We start from the raw sequence: 17,624 nt of genomic DNA on the forward strand, positions 1-17,624 counted from the left end.
GAGGGAGGGATGATAGAGGAGGGATGGATGGATGAGGGATGCAGGGATGAAAATGGTGGGAGGAATAAAGGAGGGAAGGATGGAGCAGGATAGAGAGTTTGAGTATTCAGTATTAACATTCGGACATCTCCCCAGCGTAACTGTGTGAGAGATGAAGGGATGAGAGAAGAAGGGATAGAGGGGTGAAGGAAGGAGGGATGGAGGAGGAAAAGAAGTCTGAAGATTTGGTGTTCACATTCAGATATGTCCCCGACGTACACAAGATGGAGGAAAGCATTAGCATTTGTTAGCATTTGTGTAATAATTTGTGTATTTGGTAACATAATATCATTAAAAGTATTTCAACACTAAAGTCCAAGTAGTACAAACACTGGGTATGGTAATGAAGTAAAAATACCTTTGAGCATGACCATATATAGTTTTAAACCACACTGTACATCACCATCATCACCAAACATCATAAACTCACATTTTTATTATTAAACACAAGCCTTACCTCCTCCTATACTCCCTCTCGCTGTAACGCATGGCTCGCCTCTGCATGGATCTTAACTCTAACGAGCAAATGTTACCGGCAAAAATGATTAATCAAGAGAAAAGCTGCAACTGTCACCTAAGTAAGTTCAGAATATGCAAAATATAATCTCATTTTGTCTCACGGAAGCTCGGTAAGTAGACCAGCACGTACTTGTATGGAGTATTAAGATCTGCGTATGATTTATATTGAACAGTTATGAACACAAACTGAATACAGAACTGCTAAAAATGCGTGACTAAGTGTGTGTGGAGCGCTCAAGTCTCTCAAGATGGTCCTGTGTTGGCGGTGCAATTCCAGCTCCCCCAGATGAATGCCGTTGTTGTGTCCTTGGGCAAGACGCTTGATCCACTTTGCCCTCAGTGTCTGCCTTTTAAGCGCCACACTAAAAATTCAGGGTTGCGTTTTTTTGTTTTTTTTATTCACAAGGGGAGATGTGAAAAAGCACTTGAATTACTTGTTTGCTCAGGTGCAGTTGCCGTAGTAACCGTGAATGCCTGTATATGTTTCAGTTTTTGATGATTTTTTTTTTTTTTTATTGTTTATTTGTTAACTTATTCATTTTCTGTTTGGAAGATAAAGGTTGAGGGATGATTGTCAGTCCTCCAAAAAAAACAAAACAAATAAAAATCAATCCACTGACCCAGCTCCCACAGATGCTACCGTTGTGTCCTTGGGCAAGACACTTAACCCACCTCATCCCGAGATTGGGTAAAATACAGATTACACATTTGAGCTTTTTTTTATTTTTCTTCATGTTATAATGTAAAATGTGTCTTCCTCTGGTATAGATTTTTAAAAAGTAGCTATTCAGGTCAAAATGAGACAACTGTGCGCTGTCTGAATGTAATTATAGGCCTTGAACCAGGAAATGTGTATTAACATGCTAGTTGTTACCATTAATGGTCTCTGAGAGTTGCCAAAAGTGCTTATAAACTTATCGCAGTGAATAATTTGGATAGTTTGGACAACATAAGGTAAGTGAGGAATAATTTTGGACCACGAAAAGTTTTAAGTGCCCATATTACACTCTTTTTTTAATTTTATTTTTTATCTGTGTTCTAATGTTGTTTCCTCATCACAAACAGACCTGGAGTTGTGTTTTGTTTCATTTACACATGTTTAACTACACAAACCCTGCATATTTAGGCTGAGTTTTTCTCTCAAACAGAAAACACTCTGTTCCACCTTGTGATGTCATCATGTGGTAAGGAAGTACAGGAAGTGCTCCACTGTGTTTTTAAACTCCATACACCTTCACTAGAATCATTTGGATGATTTCAGCTCTAGAAGTGCCAATCTCTATAGAAAAGGAGCTGTTAACTTGAAAACTACCACTTCATGACATCACAAGGTGGAACAGAGCATTTTGAGCTGATAAAACAAACATGTGTGAATGAAACAAAACACAACTCCAGTATGTTTTTGAGGAGGTAACAGCATTAGAACATGTTTTAAAGCTCACAAGAGTCAATTTTGTGTAATATAAAATGAACCAGTTCTGTTTTTCACATTTTTATGACAGTAAACTCAGGTACTGCGCCTTTAAATCAAACTTGTAAATCATTTCTTTACCCACTCCTTTTTTCCCATAGCCCAAAACAGCTGATTCTCACCATTCTTCTCTGCTCAGGCTTTTCGTAATTGTAATATTGATTTCAGAGCTACAAATTGATCCCTCAATCTCTCAGACGCAGACTATAATATTTTCTCAGATCCCTGTTTTCTCCAATAAAATAATCCACGTTTGGAATTCACAAAGGAAATCCATACATTATTATTCCGTTCATTTTGGCTCGTCTTTCCGTCTCCAGGGAAGTACAGAGAGGGCCGTGGTTACTTCCTGTGATTATGTAGTTAGATAGATTTTTCAGATTACTAGACAAATGCCGTCCCGAGAGAGAGAGAGAGTGTAGATGGGTGTCACCTGTTAGGAAGAATAGCTGATGAAATGTGTTCGAAAGAGGAGTAATTTTACTTCTATTATATATTAAATGTAACACAAAACATATTTAGATCAACATGTTTCTTTTATTGTTTTGAAAATGCTGCTTTATTCCCCGAAAACAACGTATACACATGTTTTATACCTTTCCCTTTTTTTGATGGTTTACTCTTGATAAGTAGAAGAGACGGAGGGATTGGGGGGTGGAGAGATGGAGGGATAGAGGGCTGAGAGATTGAGAGGATGATGGAGGGAGGGAGGGATGGAGGAGGGAAGGATAGAGAGTTTGAGCGTTCAGTATTAGTATTCGGACATGTACCTGCGGAGAGATGGAGGGATGAAGGAGGGATACAGGGGTGAAGGAAGGAGGGATGGAGGTGGATGCAGATGGAAGAGGAGGAGATGAAGGAGGGAGAGGAGGAGAGATGGAGGGATGGAAGGATCAGAATCGTTTATTAATTACCACACAGCACGCAGAGAGATGGAGGGATAGAGATATGGTAGAGGGAGACATGAGGAGGAAAAGAAATTTGGTGTTAGCCTGAGTACCTCTGCGAGAGATGGAGGGATGAAGGAGGGATACAGGGGTGAAGGAAGGAGGGATGGAGGAGGAAAAGGGGTTTGAAGATTTGGTATCAGCATTCCGGTACGTCCCCAGTGGGAGAGATGGAGGGATGAAGGAGGTATGGATGGAGGTAGGATGGCGTGGAGAGGAGGAGAGATGGAGGCATGAAAATGGAGTTTGGAGGATTGGACATGTCCTCTGTGTAACTGTGTGAGAGAGGGAGAAGAGGAGAGATGGAGGGATGGAGAGATAGAAGGATCAGAATCGTTTATCAGTACACCAGCTTGTTGAGCGATGGGGGGATAGAGGGATGGTGGAGGGAGAGATGAGGAGGAAAAGAAACGTGGCGTTAGCATTCGGACATATCCCCCTGTGTACCTCTGTGAGAGATGGGATAGAGGGATAGAGAGTTGGAGGGATGGATCGTTAATTAATGACCACACAACCAGGACAGATAGAGGGATGGAGAGGGATAGATGGAGGGAAAAGAAATTTGAGGATTTGGTGTTAGCATTCAAAAATAGCCGGTGTGTAACTGTGTGAAAGATGGAGAGATGAAGGAGGGAGAGATGGAGGAGTGTAGAAAGTTTGAGTATTCGGTGTTCACTTTCAGACGTGTCCCCTGTGTGCCCGTGTGCGAGACGGAGAGATGAAGGGATGGAGAGATGGAGGAGGGAGAGAGTTTGAGGTGTTATCATTCTGTCATGTCCCTTGTGTACCTGTGTGAGAGATGGAGGGATGGAGGGATGAAGAGATGGAGGGATGAAGTTTGAGTATTTGGCGTTCACATCGGGACGTGTCCCCTGTGTGCCTGTGTGAGAGATGGAGGGATGATGGAGAGAAAGAGGGTGGAGAGAGCTTGGGGATTCGGTGTTAGCATTCAGACATGTCCCCTGTGTACCTATGTGAGAGATGGAGGGATGGAGGAGGAGGGAGGGATGGGGAGATAGAAGGATGAGTATTGGGTGTTCACATTGGGACATAACCCCTTTGTACCTTTGGAACAGATGGAGGGATGAACATATGGAGAGCTGGAATGGAAGAGAGATGGAAGGATGGTGATATGGAGGTATGGAGAGATGGAGGGATATAGTCTGAGTATTGGGCATTCACACTGGGATATATCCCCTGTGTACCTGAGTGAGAAATGGAGGGATAGAGAGATGGAGGGATGCAGTGAGAGAGAGATGGAGAGATGGAGGAATTGAGTTTGAGAACAAACTTGTGAAATGTACTTTAAGTGTACCTGATACATGTGCTCGAAATAAATAAATAAAATAAAAACGAGTGTCGGGTGTTCACATTCTGACATATTCCCAGTTTACCTGATAGATAGAGAGATAGAGAGATGGAGGGATGGAGGGATTGGATTGAGCTTGAGTTCTGGGACATATTCCCAGTGTACCTGTGTTAGAGATGGAGGAATAGAGAGATGGAGGGATGGAGTTTGAGTATTGTGTGTTCACATTGGGACATATTCCCAGTGTACCTGTGTGAGAGATGGAGGGATAGAGGGATGAAGGATAAAGCGATAGAGGGATAGAGGGATGGAGGAGCTGTCCCTCGTGTATACCGGTGCGGAGGTGACCTTACACTGGCTGTACACGGCCCAGAGGAATACTAACCAGCCCCAGGCAAAGGTCAAACCACAGCTCAGTGTGAGGACAGAGTGTACTGCTGTGGACAGGGCCTGTGTGAGGGGGGGGGGGGGGGGGGGGGGCGGGGGCACGGGGGCCACTAACAAGGGGTCCCTGGAGTTAGCACGTTCAGTGCTAATGTCTGGCCATTATCAAATTTTCTGTTGAAAACTAGATAAACCAGAAGTTGGTGCAGATGAAAATGTCACTAAAAAGTATTACAGTAAGTACAGTATTTCATCTTCAAGAAAAATAAATAATAATAATAATAATAATAATAATAATAATAATAATAATAATAATAATAATAATAATAATCTATATATATCAAAATTTGTTAACAAAAGTTGGTCTGTAAAAATCTAATTATTAATAAATTTTTAAAAATTAACTTTTTTATTCACAATTTGTATGATAAGAAAATTCATGTTTTGTGTAACTGCCATTAAATTCTAGTTTTTTGTAACAATTACTTTGAGCTTGCATCTCCACAGACCTGAGTCTTATTTGGCCTGGCTTTGGCTATAATATTGCACAGAATGGCTTAAAATGTATCTATTTTCATGAAGACTGTTCCAAAGTGTGGCTGAAAGTTAAAGCCGTACTTTGGAACATTCTTCATTTCCTTGGAAACAGGCAGGTGATGTTCCTCCTCCAGAAAGTTATATAGTGTATGTTTAAATTTGAATTAAATATCCACTTTTCTGTGAAGTTTAATGAGGTACTATAGGGTACTGTGCATATATTATGTATTATAACATTGTTCTGAAGAGGGTTTAGACGACAACATGACAATTCTCCATAAATATACAAAACAACACACTACAACTTCACAAACCTGATGTGATGTGCAGTAGTTTCATTCATGGGATGCAACTGATTTTAATGCGATTGCACTGTTAAGGGGGAGTGCCTTTTGACTCAGCATGTCAAAAATGAAAGTGAAACTTCCAAATAATAAAGTTAATATGTTGTTTTTGGTGAATATATCATTTTCAAAACATTAAAAAGAAACATGGTGATCTAAATATGTGATGTGTTACAGTTAATACCCCATAGAAGTAAAATACCTTCTCTTTAATACCCCATGGAAGTAAAATACCCTCTCTGTAATACCCCAGAGAAGTAAATACCTCCTCTTTAATACTACATAGAAGTAAAATCCCCCCTCTTTAATACTACATAGAAGTAAAATACCTCCTCTTTAATACTACATAGAAGTAAAATCCCCCCTCTTTAATACTACATAGAAGTAAAATCCCCCCTCTTTAATACTACATAGAAGTAAAATACCTCCTCTTTAATACCACATAGAAGTAAAATACCTCCTCTTTAATACCACATAGAAATAAAATACCTCCTCTTTAATGCCCCATAGAAGTAAAATACCTCCTCTTTAATCGTTTCTTGGTTCTTTCCAAACAGCCGTGTTCACAATCGCAGTAGAGACGTCAGTGTGCAGTCTCTAAAGCAGAAGTAGATTAGACTGTAGAGTAACCCTGGGGCTCCTCCCTGTGCTCTGTGTGTGTTGTGTGTGTGTTGTGTGTGTGTGTGTGTTGTGTGTACCTATGGGACAGACTGTGTAAATAAATCGCCGTAGGACATATTTGATTGTGAAAAGGATTTGTTGTGGCCAGTGCAAACACACACAGAGAGGTAAAGGGGGGAGCACACAGTGTGACAGCAGTGAAGTTAATACTGAGACATGAGGAGAGGTAAACAGGAGGTATAGAAAGAACAACACGACAACTGCTGTGTGGGAGTTTGTGTGTTGATCATGTGCCATGTTTTAAACATGTGTGAATGAAACAAAACACAACTCCAGGTCTGTTTGTGAGGAAACAACATTATAACAAAAAATAATACAAGATTTGAACATGTTTGCCTCGTATCTGGGGACACAGTCAGGCCATGTTTGTGCCTTTTCTAATCAAAACCTTATATATACTGTAGATCCTTTTAAGAATTTGTAACAACAGGGTACTAGAAACATGTATATAGTAGCCTACAGTACTCTGAAAAGTAAAGGTTGTGGTTCCTCTTCGGTGAGTAAGTTTACAAGTGACAAAAGCTTTATGCCGACAATATGACATGATTTGAACATTTGTGTTTCTTATAACATGCTTCAGATATGATTTGGTCTATTATTTAATTCCAATTACATTAAGTTCAAATTATAAATCAGATGTTATGTTTTGATAGTTAATCTTTAAGTTACTTGAGTAGTAGTTTTCCCAAATACTTTTTTACTCTTACTTGAAACATTTCTTCACTCAGCAGTTTGCAGCATCAGACGCCCAGGTAATGTTGATGATGGGTCGCCTCTCCACTGATCTGACCTGTAACTTTATCTGGTGGCGACGCAGAGAAGTAGCTGGTGAACCCCAGAAAAGTGCAGTTACATAGTGCAGCTTTAATGCTCTTGCCTGTTTTTACTTGAGCGGAGAAGAGGAGGGAGGGATGGAGAGGAGGAGAATTGAAGGGTGGAAGGATGAAGAGATGGATGCGGGATGGATGGAGGGATGACAGAGGGAAAGAAAGAGGAGGATAGCGAGTATTAGAATTCAGACATGTCCCCTGTGTACCTGTGGAGAGATGGAGGGATAGAGGGATGGAGGGAAGGAGGGACAGATGGGTGATAGAAGAAGTTTGAAGATTTGCTGTTCGCATTCAGATGTCTCCCCAGCGAATCTGTGTGAGAGATGGAGGGATGAAGAGGAGACATGGCTCTGTTACTTGAGCTCTAGTTTTCCCAAATACTTGAGACATTTCTTGACCCACCAATTTGTACTTCAATATTATTTTGAACTCAAGTAAAAATTTCTGGCAACTCTGCTCACCTCCAAAACCTCTCGTCTAATGTTAGCATCACGTTTACAATAGCCACACTGCTTGTTTTTCCTCTATAGTCTCTCCATACCATAGACTCTATATATAAAGGGACATAGCTAACCTGCTAGCTGCCGCGTTCCAAAAAGAAGTGATCATGTGCGCGTTTCTGGCTCCATTGACTCTGGCTCCAATTCATTTTACATTGAAAAATTGTCGCTTCTCTCTCTGTAACTGCTGCAGTGAGCCTCGTCATTTTGGTCGTAAATGTTCGTATTATCCTGCTCTACATGATCCTGGTATTTTTATTTTCGCTATTATGTCTGTAACTCAAGATATGAATATTAATAACAGACAAATCAGGCACCTTCTTTTCCCAAGGTCACTCCTGCTAGCGTTAGCAACAGGTTTGATTGACAGCGTTCATAAGCACCCACTGAAGGGGCGTTACCTTCAATCACCTCGCTTCAGATTGGCTCTTTGGTTGCTACGATACTCATGGTCGGAAGTCAGAATGTGGAACTGGACTCCAAATCGGCCCCTTTAACTGCTCTAGCCTCGATGAGCTTCATTTGACTGGAGCCGAACGCCGTGGGTGACGTCACACTCACTTAGTCCACTTCTTTGTACAGTCTACTGTCGCTCCATACTAGGAATAAGCCCTGTGGTACATTCCATTACATTATATATTCGTAATGAAATATATAAATAAACAGTAAGAATATTTGATTTTGAAAAGCATTTGATGTGACCAGTTTAAACAGGGAAAAATACACAATGTGAGATGTGACAGCGCAAGCAAATATTGAAACATGAGGAGAGATAAACAGGAAATATATGAACAAGGGGACAATAGAGGACTGTGTGTGCGTGTGTGTGTGTGTGTGGGTGTGTGTGGGGTGTGTGTGTGTGGGGGTGTGTGTGTGTGTGTGTGTGTATACAGACCAAGGGCATTCTATTGTATTTCTATGAAGGGTAGAACAGAACACTAGTCACTATTGCAGCGTTTAGAATTACCATGAAGTCGAAAAGTAATGGTTATTGTTGATGGCAGGCTGGCAGAGTGGTTAGCTCTCGTGTAGATATGGTCTCGGGTTCAATTCCCAGTTTGCATGTTGTTCACAGAGGTAGAGTAGCCAAGAATTGTACTCAGGTAAAAGCAACGTTACTTCAAAATGTTATTACTCAAGTGGAAGTACAAAGTAGTCCATGAAATTGCTGAAGTAAAAGTATAAAAGTATTTGGGAAAATTACTATTCAAGTGAGAGTAACTTAAAGAGTTATTGGGAATGTTCCAGTAAGTTATAGGCCAGGTTTATGGAGAGGCGAGACCCCAGCCACTTCACAGTAAGAATTTGCATTTTTGACTATAAATACACCTGTAATTGAACTAATGCAAGATAAATAAGTTAATGTTATACCTTGCAACATTTTAGGCAAAGCAGTAACATCACCATGGAGACAATAAGATGGCGGACATCTCACCAGAAAAGTTACATAGTGTATCTTTAAGATTTCAGTAGCCGACAAATTACTGAAAACATAAGCGATTGCAGTGTTTCTTACCCTTTACCATTAACAATTGTATTTCAAATCCTTCATTATTAACAATACATAAATATTGCAGTATTTTTAAGCACTGGAATTCCTAGGACATTCATCATTCCTAGGACAAAACACATTGCTGTCAAAACCCGACAAAGCGACTGCACTAAAGTGGAAGAATTATGGCTTGTGATCACAGACAGGTCCGCTTACATAATCCTCAAGGAGACGCGAGGAAAATAAATGGGCAGGGACTGAAATATGAGAAAATGCATTTAGGCAATATGATAAAACCTACAATTATGGAAGCACAAGTACATGGGCCTTATTTGGACACTTGAATGCATTCACCAAGAGCTCTTTCTGTTATACCTCTTGGGGATTTGCATTATTACAGACCTTTTGAAATGGCATTTTCAGCTGCAGTGGATGACAAAACTTACATTGTGCCACACTGCCTGTTTGAACTGTTCAAATGAAGCTGCTGTTATGGGGTGTGCTGGTTTCAGGTCAAGTTCAGTTTAACATTCAGTCTGCATAATACAGGGGGAATTAAGCCAAGGGGACTTTTTGGAGATTTCTCATGTTGCTCCCTCATCAAAAACATAACTGAAGAGGATTCAGATGTCATCCATGTATGTTTGAGTAATCTAGAGATCCCTGTTCGAACCTTCCTTATGGTTGGCTGTATAAGTCTGTACAAGGCTCCGCCCACAAGCCTATGTCACCCATGCTCCTACACGATAATTTTTCATAAATATACAAAAGCAGGATACATCTTCACAAACCTGATGCAATATGCAGTAGTTTCATCACTACATGCTAATTATTTTATGACTGTGACTGTGCTCTGAAGGGGGAGTGACTAAGGTCGTTTTCACACATTTTAGTGCACTCTGTGGGCCGGTTTTGTTTACACACACGCATCGGAAGTCTTTTCTTCTTCACTTGTGGCGAAATCCACAGTGAGTTATTATTGACAGTAGCTGACAGAAACAAGGCTGCCAACACACTCACTACTTTCATACTAGGCAATGTGGATGAAGTGTCTTGCCTAACAACACAACAGCAGCTTTTGCCACTGCTGCCCCACTGTGGCACTTGGGTTTTTCAACTGCCGCCCATCCAAGTACTAACCAAGTCCAGCCTTACATAGGTTCTGAGATCTGATGAGATCAGGCTTTGACGAGCCAGTGTAGCCACAGAGAATTCATTTCTTTTTGTCTGTCCAATAGCATCACATTGAAAAATAGCCTTTAGCTAAACCATAACTGTACCTTATCAAGGCCTGATACGAAACGCTAACCCAATCATGCTAACCCATAATGCTGTGCCACTTTAGCTTAGGCTAATAAATGTCCACAAATGACCCACAGATACAGACCAAGTTGGAGAGGGAGTTGTGGAGGAGTATATGTGCAGATTTGTACGTCCTGTTATTTACAAATCCATTTTGTTAATACAGAATTTGATATTTTGTTACATTTTTTATTAATTTTTTTTTTTTTTTTTTTTTTTTGCAGCTCTGCACATTGTACATTAGCCTACTCCTACGCAGCAAATGTTATTTTTATGGTGATAGTGGCATACTGATAGCCACTCATTGTCACAGTAGTGTGTTTGCCACAGGGAGGGCATCTGACATAAAACTCCTGATAAATCACTTTGCAATTAGCAACTTCTGACAAAAAGTAGCTCCCAGAAATGATACAAATGTTTAATCTGTTACCCATGGCTTCATTTTGACTAGTGCAATAGACCATAGTCACATATCATTGCTTGTCAAGGCTATGCGGAACATTCCAACCAAAGCAGTAACGTCTCCATGGTGACGAGCAGGTGGTGGAATATAGCCTGTGTTAAATGCTTCTTGATGTGTAGCTTTATTCATTTGTGTACGTGCCCTTTAGCAGTGAGTACAACAGTGTGTGAATGTGAATGCTCCTCCCTCACTCCACCTCCTCTTTCCTCCCCCACTCCTCCACTCACACCCCCTCACTCTTCACCTCTCTCTTCCTCCCTCTTTACTCCTCCCTCTTCTCCTCCCCAACCTCTCCTCTTCCCATTCTCCTCCTTCTCTTTCTCCTCTCCCACTCTTCTCCATCTCATCCTATCCTCCTTCCTTCTCCTCCCTCTCTCCTTCTCAACCACTCCTCCTCCCCCACGCGCCTTCTCTACCTCTCACCCTCCACTCGTTCTTTGCTTCTCCTCCTCCTCTTTCCTCCTCCTGCTCCTCCTCTCGCTGTTCCTTCATCTCTCTTTCCCCACTCCTCCTTCCTCCCCCCTTCTTACCCCACTCCTTCACTCCTTCTCTTTCCTCCACCCCCTCTACTCTTGCCTCCTCTACCCCGTTGCTCCCCTCTCTCCCCTTTTAGTCACCCCCTCCCTCTCCTCCCTCCCTCCTCACCCCAACCTCCCTTTTCCTCCTCCCTCTTGACCCCCTCCTCACCCCTTCCTCACTTTTCCTCACTCACTCTTCACCCCCTCTTACCTCTTCTTCATTCCCTCCTCACTACCTTTACCCCCTTATCCGTCTTCCTCCCTCCCTTTCACCCCATCACTCCTCACCCCCCTTCCTCCTTTTCCTCACTCTTCACTCCCTCCTCTCTCACTCCTCATCCTCATTCCTCCCTCACTCTTCACCCCCCCTCACTTTTCACTCCCTCAATTCTCACCCCCTCCTCTTCTTCCTCACTCACTCCTCATCCCATGCTCCCTCTTCCTCCTTCACCCTCTCCTCCCTCAACCCCTCCTTCCTCTTCCTCCCTCACTCTTCACCCCCTCACTCCTCACCCTCTCCTCCCTCATCCTTCCTCACCCCCTCCTCCCTCACCCTCTCCTCCTCCCTCACCCTCGCTTCCCTCTTCCTCCCTCACCCTCTCCTCCTCCCTCACCCTCTCCTCCTCCCTCACGCTCTCCTCCTCCCTCACACTCTCCTCCCTCTTCCTCCCTCACCCTCTCCTCCTCCCTCCTCCCTTACCCTCTCCTCCCTCTTCCTCCCTCACCCTCTCCACCCTCTTCCCTCACCCTCTCCTCCTCCCTCACCCTCTTTCTCCCTCTCCTCCTTCCTCACCCTCTCCTCCCTCTTCCTCCCTCACCCTCTCCTCCTTCCTCACCCTCTCCTCCTTCCTCACCCTCACCCCCTCCTCCTCCCTTACCCTCTCCTCCTTCCTCACCCTTCCCTCCTCCCTCAACCTCTCCTCCTCCCTCACCCTCTCCTCCCTCTTCCTCCCTCACCTTCTCCTCCCTCCTCCTCCCTCCTCCTCCCTCACCCTCTCCACCCTCTTCCCTCACCCTCTCCTCCTCCCTCACCCTCTCCTCCTCCCTCACCCTCTTTCTCCCTCTCCTCCTTCCTCACCCTCTCCTCCCTCTTCCTCCCTCACCCTCTCCTCCTTCCTCACCCTCACCCCCTCCTCCTCCCTTACCCTCTCCTCCTTCCTCACCCTTCCCTCCTCCCTCAACCTCTCCTCCTCCCTCACCCTCTCCTCCCTCTTCCTCCCTCACCTTCTCCTCCCTCCTCCTCCCTCCTCCTCCCTCACCCTCTCCTCCTCCCTCACCCTCTCCTCCCTCACCCTCTCCTCCTCCCTCACCCTCGCTTCCCTCCTCCTCCCTCACCCTCTCGTCCTTCCTCACCCTCACCCCCTCCTTCTTCTTCCTCCCTCACCCCCTCCTCCCTCACCCTCTCCTCCCTCCTCCTCCCTCCTCGTCAGAAGCAGAGTCTGGCTCTATGGGGGTTGGTTATCAGCAGTGACAGTGTTGTTCCGGCTCATTGATCGCTTCTCACAATAAAGCGATGCCATTTGAATATGCCAATAAGCTGACCGCAGTAAGAGCCTGAGAGATGGACCTGAGCCTCAGCCAAGCGCAAGATTTATGCACACAGCACGCTTTTACTTCTACAAATACAAACACACTGGGATGGAAATATTGTACATGTAAGATGGGAATGCATGTGAGATGGGACGTGTGGCTGACAGAAACACGTGTTGAAGATTTCCTGTGGATTATTGAAACATAAATAAAATACACTTATATGAAAAAGTATCCAATCTGATTTGACAATAATAGTAAAAAAAAAACAAAAAAACAAAAAAAAAAAAAACCTCATTAGCTTATAAAGGGATAGTAAAAGAAAAATGTAATTCTGTCAACTGGACATAACATTTTTTGAGTGAAGACATGTTGCTGCTCTTCAGTTCTGCTCAGATTACAGCTGGACACTGCCTTATATTTATCTGAAGGGAGGAGCTAACTACACTGAAACTAACACACCTATTGTTTACAGTTTGTTTGTTAGCTAGGTCTATTGAGCTACCTATTTAGCAGATTTGTTCAGGCCCCTAATGGGTGCTCTCATGCCTATTAGCATACTGGCTAGCCCTGCTGTTTTCCTTGTTTTGATTTCGGTCTGAGGATGGAGTTATAAATAGATTATGTCTAAGGCCCCTATTCCTATTCAAAGATGGATTGTCTCTTCTTTATACTTCACTATCGTCAAAGGAGTGGTTAGTGTCTTTGAGATTAACAGCGGATTGGGGTCCTGAGCTGCTCTTGCGACGGTGTTGGTGCATTCTCTTATGGAGTGGCTGCTTTGTTTCTCCAATATACTGCTCATTTTAGTCTTTACTATACTGAATACACAGCAACGTGGTCGACTATTCTGTTTAGTACTCACAGTTGACCTATCTGGACACTATGCAGGTGTTTTCCATGGAGATAGCTTAGTTTATTGTCATATTATAGAACTTGCCACACTATCCTGTATACTAACATGTATGCTAACCTGTTTGCTAACCCTACCCCCTCTCTCTCCCCCCAGGTTCAGCCCATACGAGTGGTACAACCCGCACCCGTGTAACCCTGACTCGGACGTGGTGGAGAACAACTTCACACTGCTCAATAGTTTCTGGTTTGGAGTCGGGGCGCTCATGCAGCAAGGTACTGTCCTCAGCCTGGAGTCTCCCCACCCCACTGCCCAAGGGCCGGTGTGAAGTGGAACCCAATCTGACTAAGGAGGCGCAACATGGGAAGGCTTTATCCTGATAGCATAACAATGAGCTCAGAGCACAGTAGTGTCAGTTGGGGCATTAGTAAAAAGCCAAATATATGTAGCTTTTTTCTGTTGCAAATGAGTCATTTGGAGTAGGTTTTTGAAGATGCTTCGCTTCTCTTCTAAAATGCTTGGAGTGCAACAGTCTCGCCCACTTCAGTTCTGGTTCGGGAAGTAAATTTCCCATTAATTTTTTCCAGAGACTTTTCAATTTTAAGTCAAAAGCAAAATAAGGATGTAAGATTAAGGGAAAAAAAATGCAATTTACACTTCAGACACAGGTTGCAGTTTCAGAAACAGATTTGAAATTAAATCATAGATACTGTGGTCATTAGTTAAAGACAAGTCTGAGTGCTGTAGCCTGAACCTCAAGCTGAGTCACGAGTCCCGCACTTGGGAAAGGAGTCACAGTCTGAGTGCACTATTCCCTGATCTCTTTCATTTCTCTCTCAAACCAAACCAGACCTCACAATTTGCAAAAGAGCTGTTAATAGCCTTAAAGTGGACATGTTTTTTGTTGAATTTCTGCACTACTATGAATGGTACATACCACATTACACACACATTTGTAGCTCAGTTACATGTGTGCAGTACAGACCCTTCCCAAGTGGCGTCTCCTATTGCAGTTGGTTGTTCCACCTCTAGGGGGCAGTGAGATGTGGAGTCAGGTTTGAGGTTGCCTTGGGTACATGACTCTCTGGTCCAAACACCTCTGCAGACATTACATTGTGCTTTCACTCAACTTTTCACATGTATTATATCTTTAACATCATGATGAACAAGTGGATTTAGTTTTCTTTCATGCCCCACCAGTCAAAAGTTTGGACACACTTTCTACATTTATGCCGTTTGTTTATTTCCAGGATTATGTACATTGTAGATTATCAGTGAAAGCATCAAAACTCTGAATGACACACATGGAGTAAACAAAAAACTCTAAACTTTTTTTGATTTTTAAAAATAGTCACACCACAACTGTGAAGTGAAAAACATTTCAGACTTCATCATTTTTTGTCAAGTTATGTCATTTTTTTCTTTCCTAGATAAATCTGTACATCTTGCATCATATATTTGTTGTCTTCTCTTTGTATTGAAATGTTGAAAGTGACACAAAAGCATTTAACACTGAGAAGTTGTGTCTAAACCTCTGACTGATAGTGTACATTCTACTGTACTTTTCACATGTGTTATATCTTTTACACCATGATTGACTAGTGGCTTTAGTTTGAATACTTTTCACCCAGCTCTGTATTGAAGTATATCTGTGTCGTAACCATATCTTGCCACATGCCCAGGCTCCGAGCTGATGCCCAAAGCCCTGTCCACACGCATCGTAGGAGGTATCTGGTGGTTCTTCACGCTCATCATCATCTCCTCGTACACGGCTAACTTGGCGGCCTTCCTCACCGTGGAGAGGATGGAGTCTCCCATAGACTCTGCAGACGACCTGGCCAAGCAGACCAAGATCCCCTACGGAGTGGTGGAGGACGGATCCACCATGACATTCTTCAAGGTAGTAAAACGGCCGAGCAAGGAATACGAACAGGTTTTAAAATGGTGTCATGCCCATGGACCACGATGGAACCTACCTGGACCATGGAGGGATTACACAGATATAAGGACACAGGGGAATAGAAAAGAAAGTACTACCATATAATGTTGAAAATGACATGCTATTGCCTAAATCAAGAGTGTTTTTTATTATCATCTTGGCATCGGAATCAGTATTAAGTATCAAGTCTGTTTTTAGTATCGTCAAAACACTAACAGAAACATAGATCGATACTTGCATTTGTACTGCACTCCTCAGTCCCATTTGTGTCTATTATTGTTCTTGCATTGAAATACAAAGAACAAGCATCGTTGCTATGACTGAGCTTGCATCTCCACAAACCTGACTCCTCCATAGAAATAATATTTCACAGTATGGAATAAAATCCATCCATCACCATGGAGCATATTCCAAAGTACGGTTTTAAGTGTCTGTTTCTTAAAACGTTTTGCTAATGTGTGCATTGTGTCACCATGGAAACCTCTGAACATTCTGCCATAATATACATGCAGAACACCCCCAGCATGATGCCACTGCAAAGTATTAATCTCAGGTCTATTTTAGGGCTAAACTAGGGCTAAAAGTGGACTACATCATCTCCACTGTAGTTTTAAACAAGAGATTATCTAAAGGAGGACAAAAAGTAGATAAAATGAGCTTTAAATGAGACAAACCCACAAACTAAAAAGACTTTGTACAATGTTTTATTTTATTTATTCAATATTCTACCAGGTAAGTCAACTGAGAACACCTTCACATTTGCAATGACGACCTGGCCAAGAGGCAGCAGAATACAGCACAAAGTACTCTGGATTGAGTTTTTAAAAGTCGACAAAGGTAAAAAAGAATTAAGTTTTAAAGTCTGCTTGCTGCAGAGAAATGAAATGAGGAGCGGCCAAAAGTTTTGCGGGCTTTAGGAATGACCAGGTTGTGTGCGGCTGGAGCTGTGGATGTTTAGTAGTGAGCTGAGGTAGGACGGGGTTTTACCGATTAAAGACCAATTGAACAATAACCAGTGTGTTTGTCTGCGGGTGTGGAGAGAGGACCACTTCTCCAGGGACTAAAGTGTGCAGTGATGGGAAGTAAACGGGGCACCTGAGACAAAGCGGATGCTGCATGGTAAATCACATGGAGCTTGTGTAATAGTTAAAGTCTTTGATGCTGATCTATTCACTAAGTCTCCATAACTGAGGATCGGGAGGACTGTAGTTTGAACCAGAAGCTCTTTTGTGGGGTGTGTAAAGCAGTTTTTGTGGCGATATATATATAAAAAAAAAAAAAAAACTATTCTTGATTTGACTATTAATATGCATTTCAAAATTTTAAATAGTATTAACCCATATTCCTAGGTGCTTGGGGTGATTGATAATCTGAAGCTCAAAACCATCTAAGGACACAATTTGGTTTGAGCTCTGTGTGTGGAAGGTTTCTGTTAAAGATCATACATTTTGTCTTTTTCGTGTCCAGTGTTAAGTGGAGGTCAGAAAAGGCATGTTGGAGCAACGTGAAGCTGCTTTGGTGCAGGGAGAATAAATGCTAATGTTCTACTAGTAATCTAATCAGTAACACCATCTTCCTATGCTCCTCTTCAGAAAACCAAGATCTCGACGTACGATAAGATGTGGGAGTTCATGAACAGCAGGCGGTCCTCGGTCATGGTGCAGAACGTGGAGGAGGGCATCCAGCGCGTGCTCACCTCAGACTACGCCTTCCTCACAGAGTCCACCACCATCGAGTTTGTCACCCAGAGAAACTGCAACCTCACCCAGATCGGAGGCCTCATCGACTCCAAGGCTTACGGCGTCGGGACTCCTATGGGTAAGGAGTGGCATTACACAAAATAGTAGGACCATAGCCTTTTGGTTTTGGATGGGCTGTTCCGTATACACTGTTTGAATAGAATTGGTAAATGTAATGAGGTTGGTACAAAACGGTGGAAAGACAGAGAAAGCAGAGTGTGGCAATA

At 42.8% G+C, this 17,624-nt stretch overlaps 1 protein-coding gene across 1 annotated transcript in view; it reads left to right on the top strand.

The window, feature by feature from the left end:
• LOC117393207 (glutamate receptor ionotropic, kainate 2) overlaps nt 1–17,624 on the top strand; it is a 169,278-nt gene that overhangs the window by 126,395 nt on the left and 25,259 nt on the right. Inside the window, exons 12-14 of the mRNA XM_055232224.1 lie at nt 13,876–13,994; nt 15,402–15,619; nt 17,251–17,476. Coding sequence (XP_055088199.1) covers nt 13,876–13,994; nt 15,402–15,619; nt 17,251–17,476 — 563 coding nt within the window. The remainder of the gene's footprint in view (nt 1–13,875; nt 13,995–15,401; nt 15,620–17,250; nt 17,477–17,624) is intronic.

This window comes from Periophthalmus magnuspinnatus, chromosome 24, assembly GCF_009829125.3.
Source record: "Periophthalmus magnuspinnatus isolate fPerMag1 chromosome 24, fPerMag1.2.pri, whole genome shotgun sequence".
Lineage (NCBI taxonomy): Eukaryota > Metazoa > Chordata > Actinopteri > Gobiiformes > Gobiidae > Periophthalmus > Periophthalmus magnuspinnatus.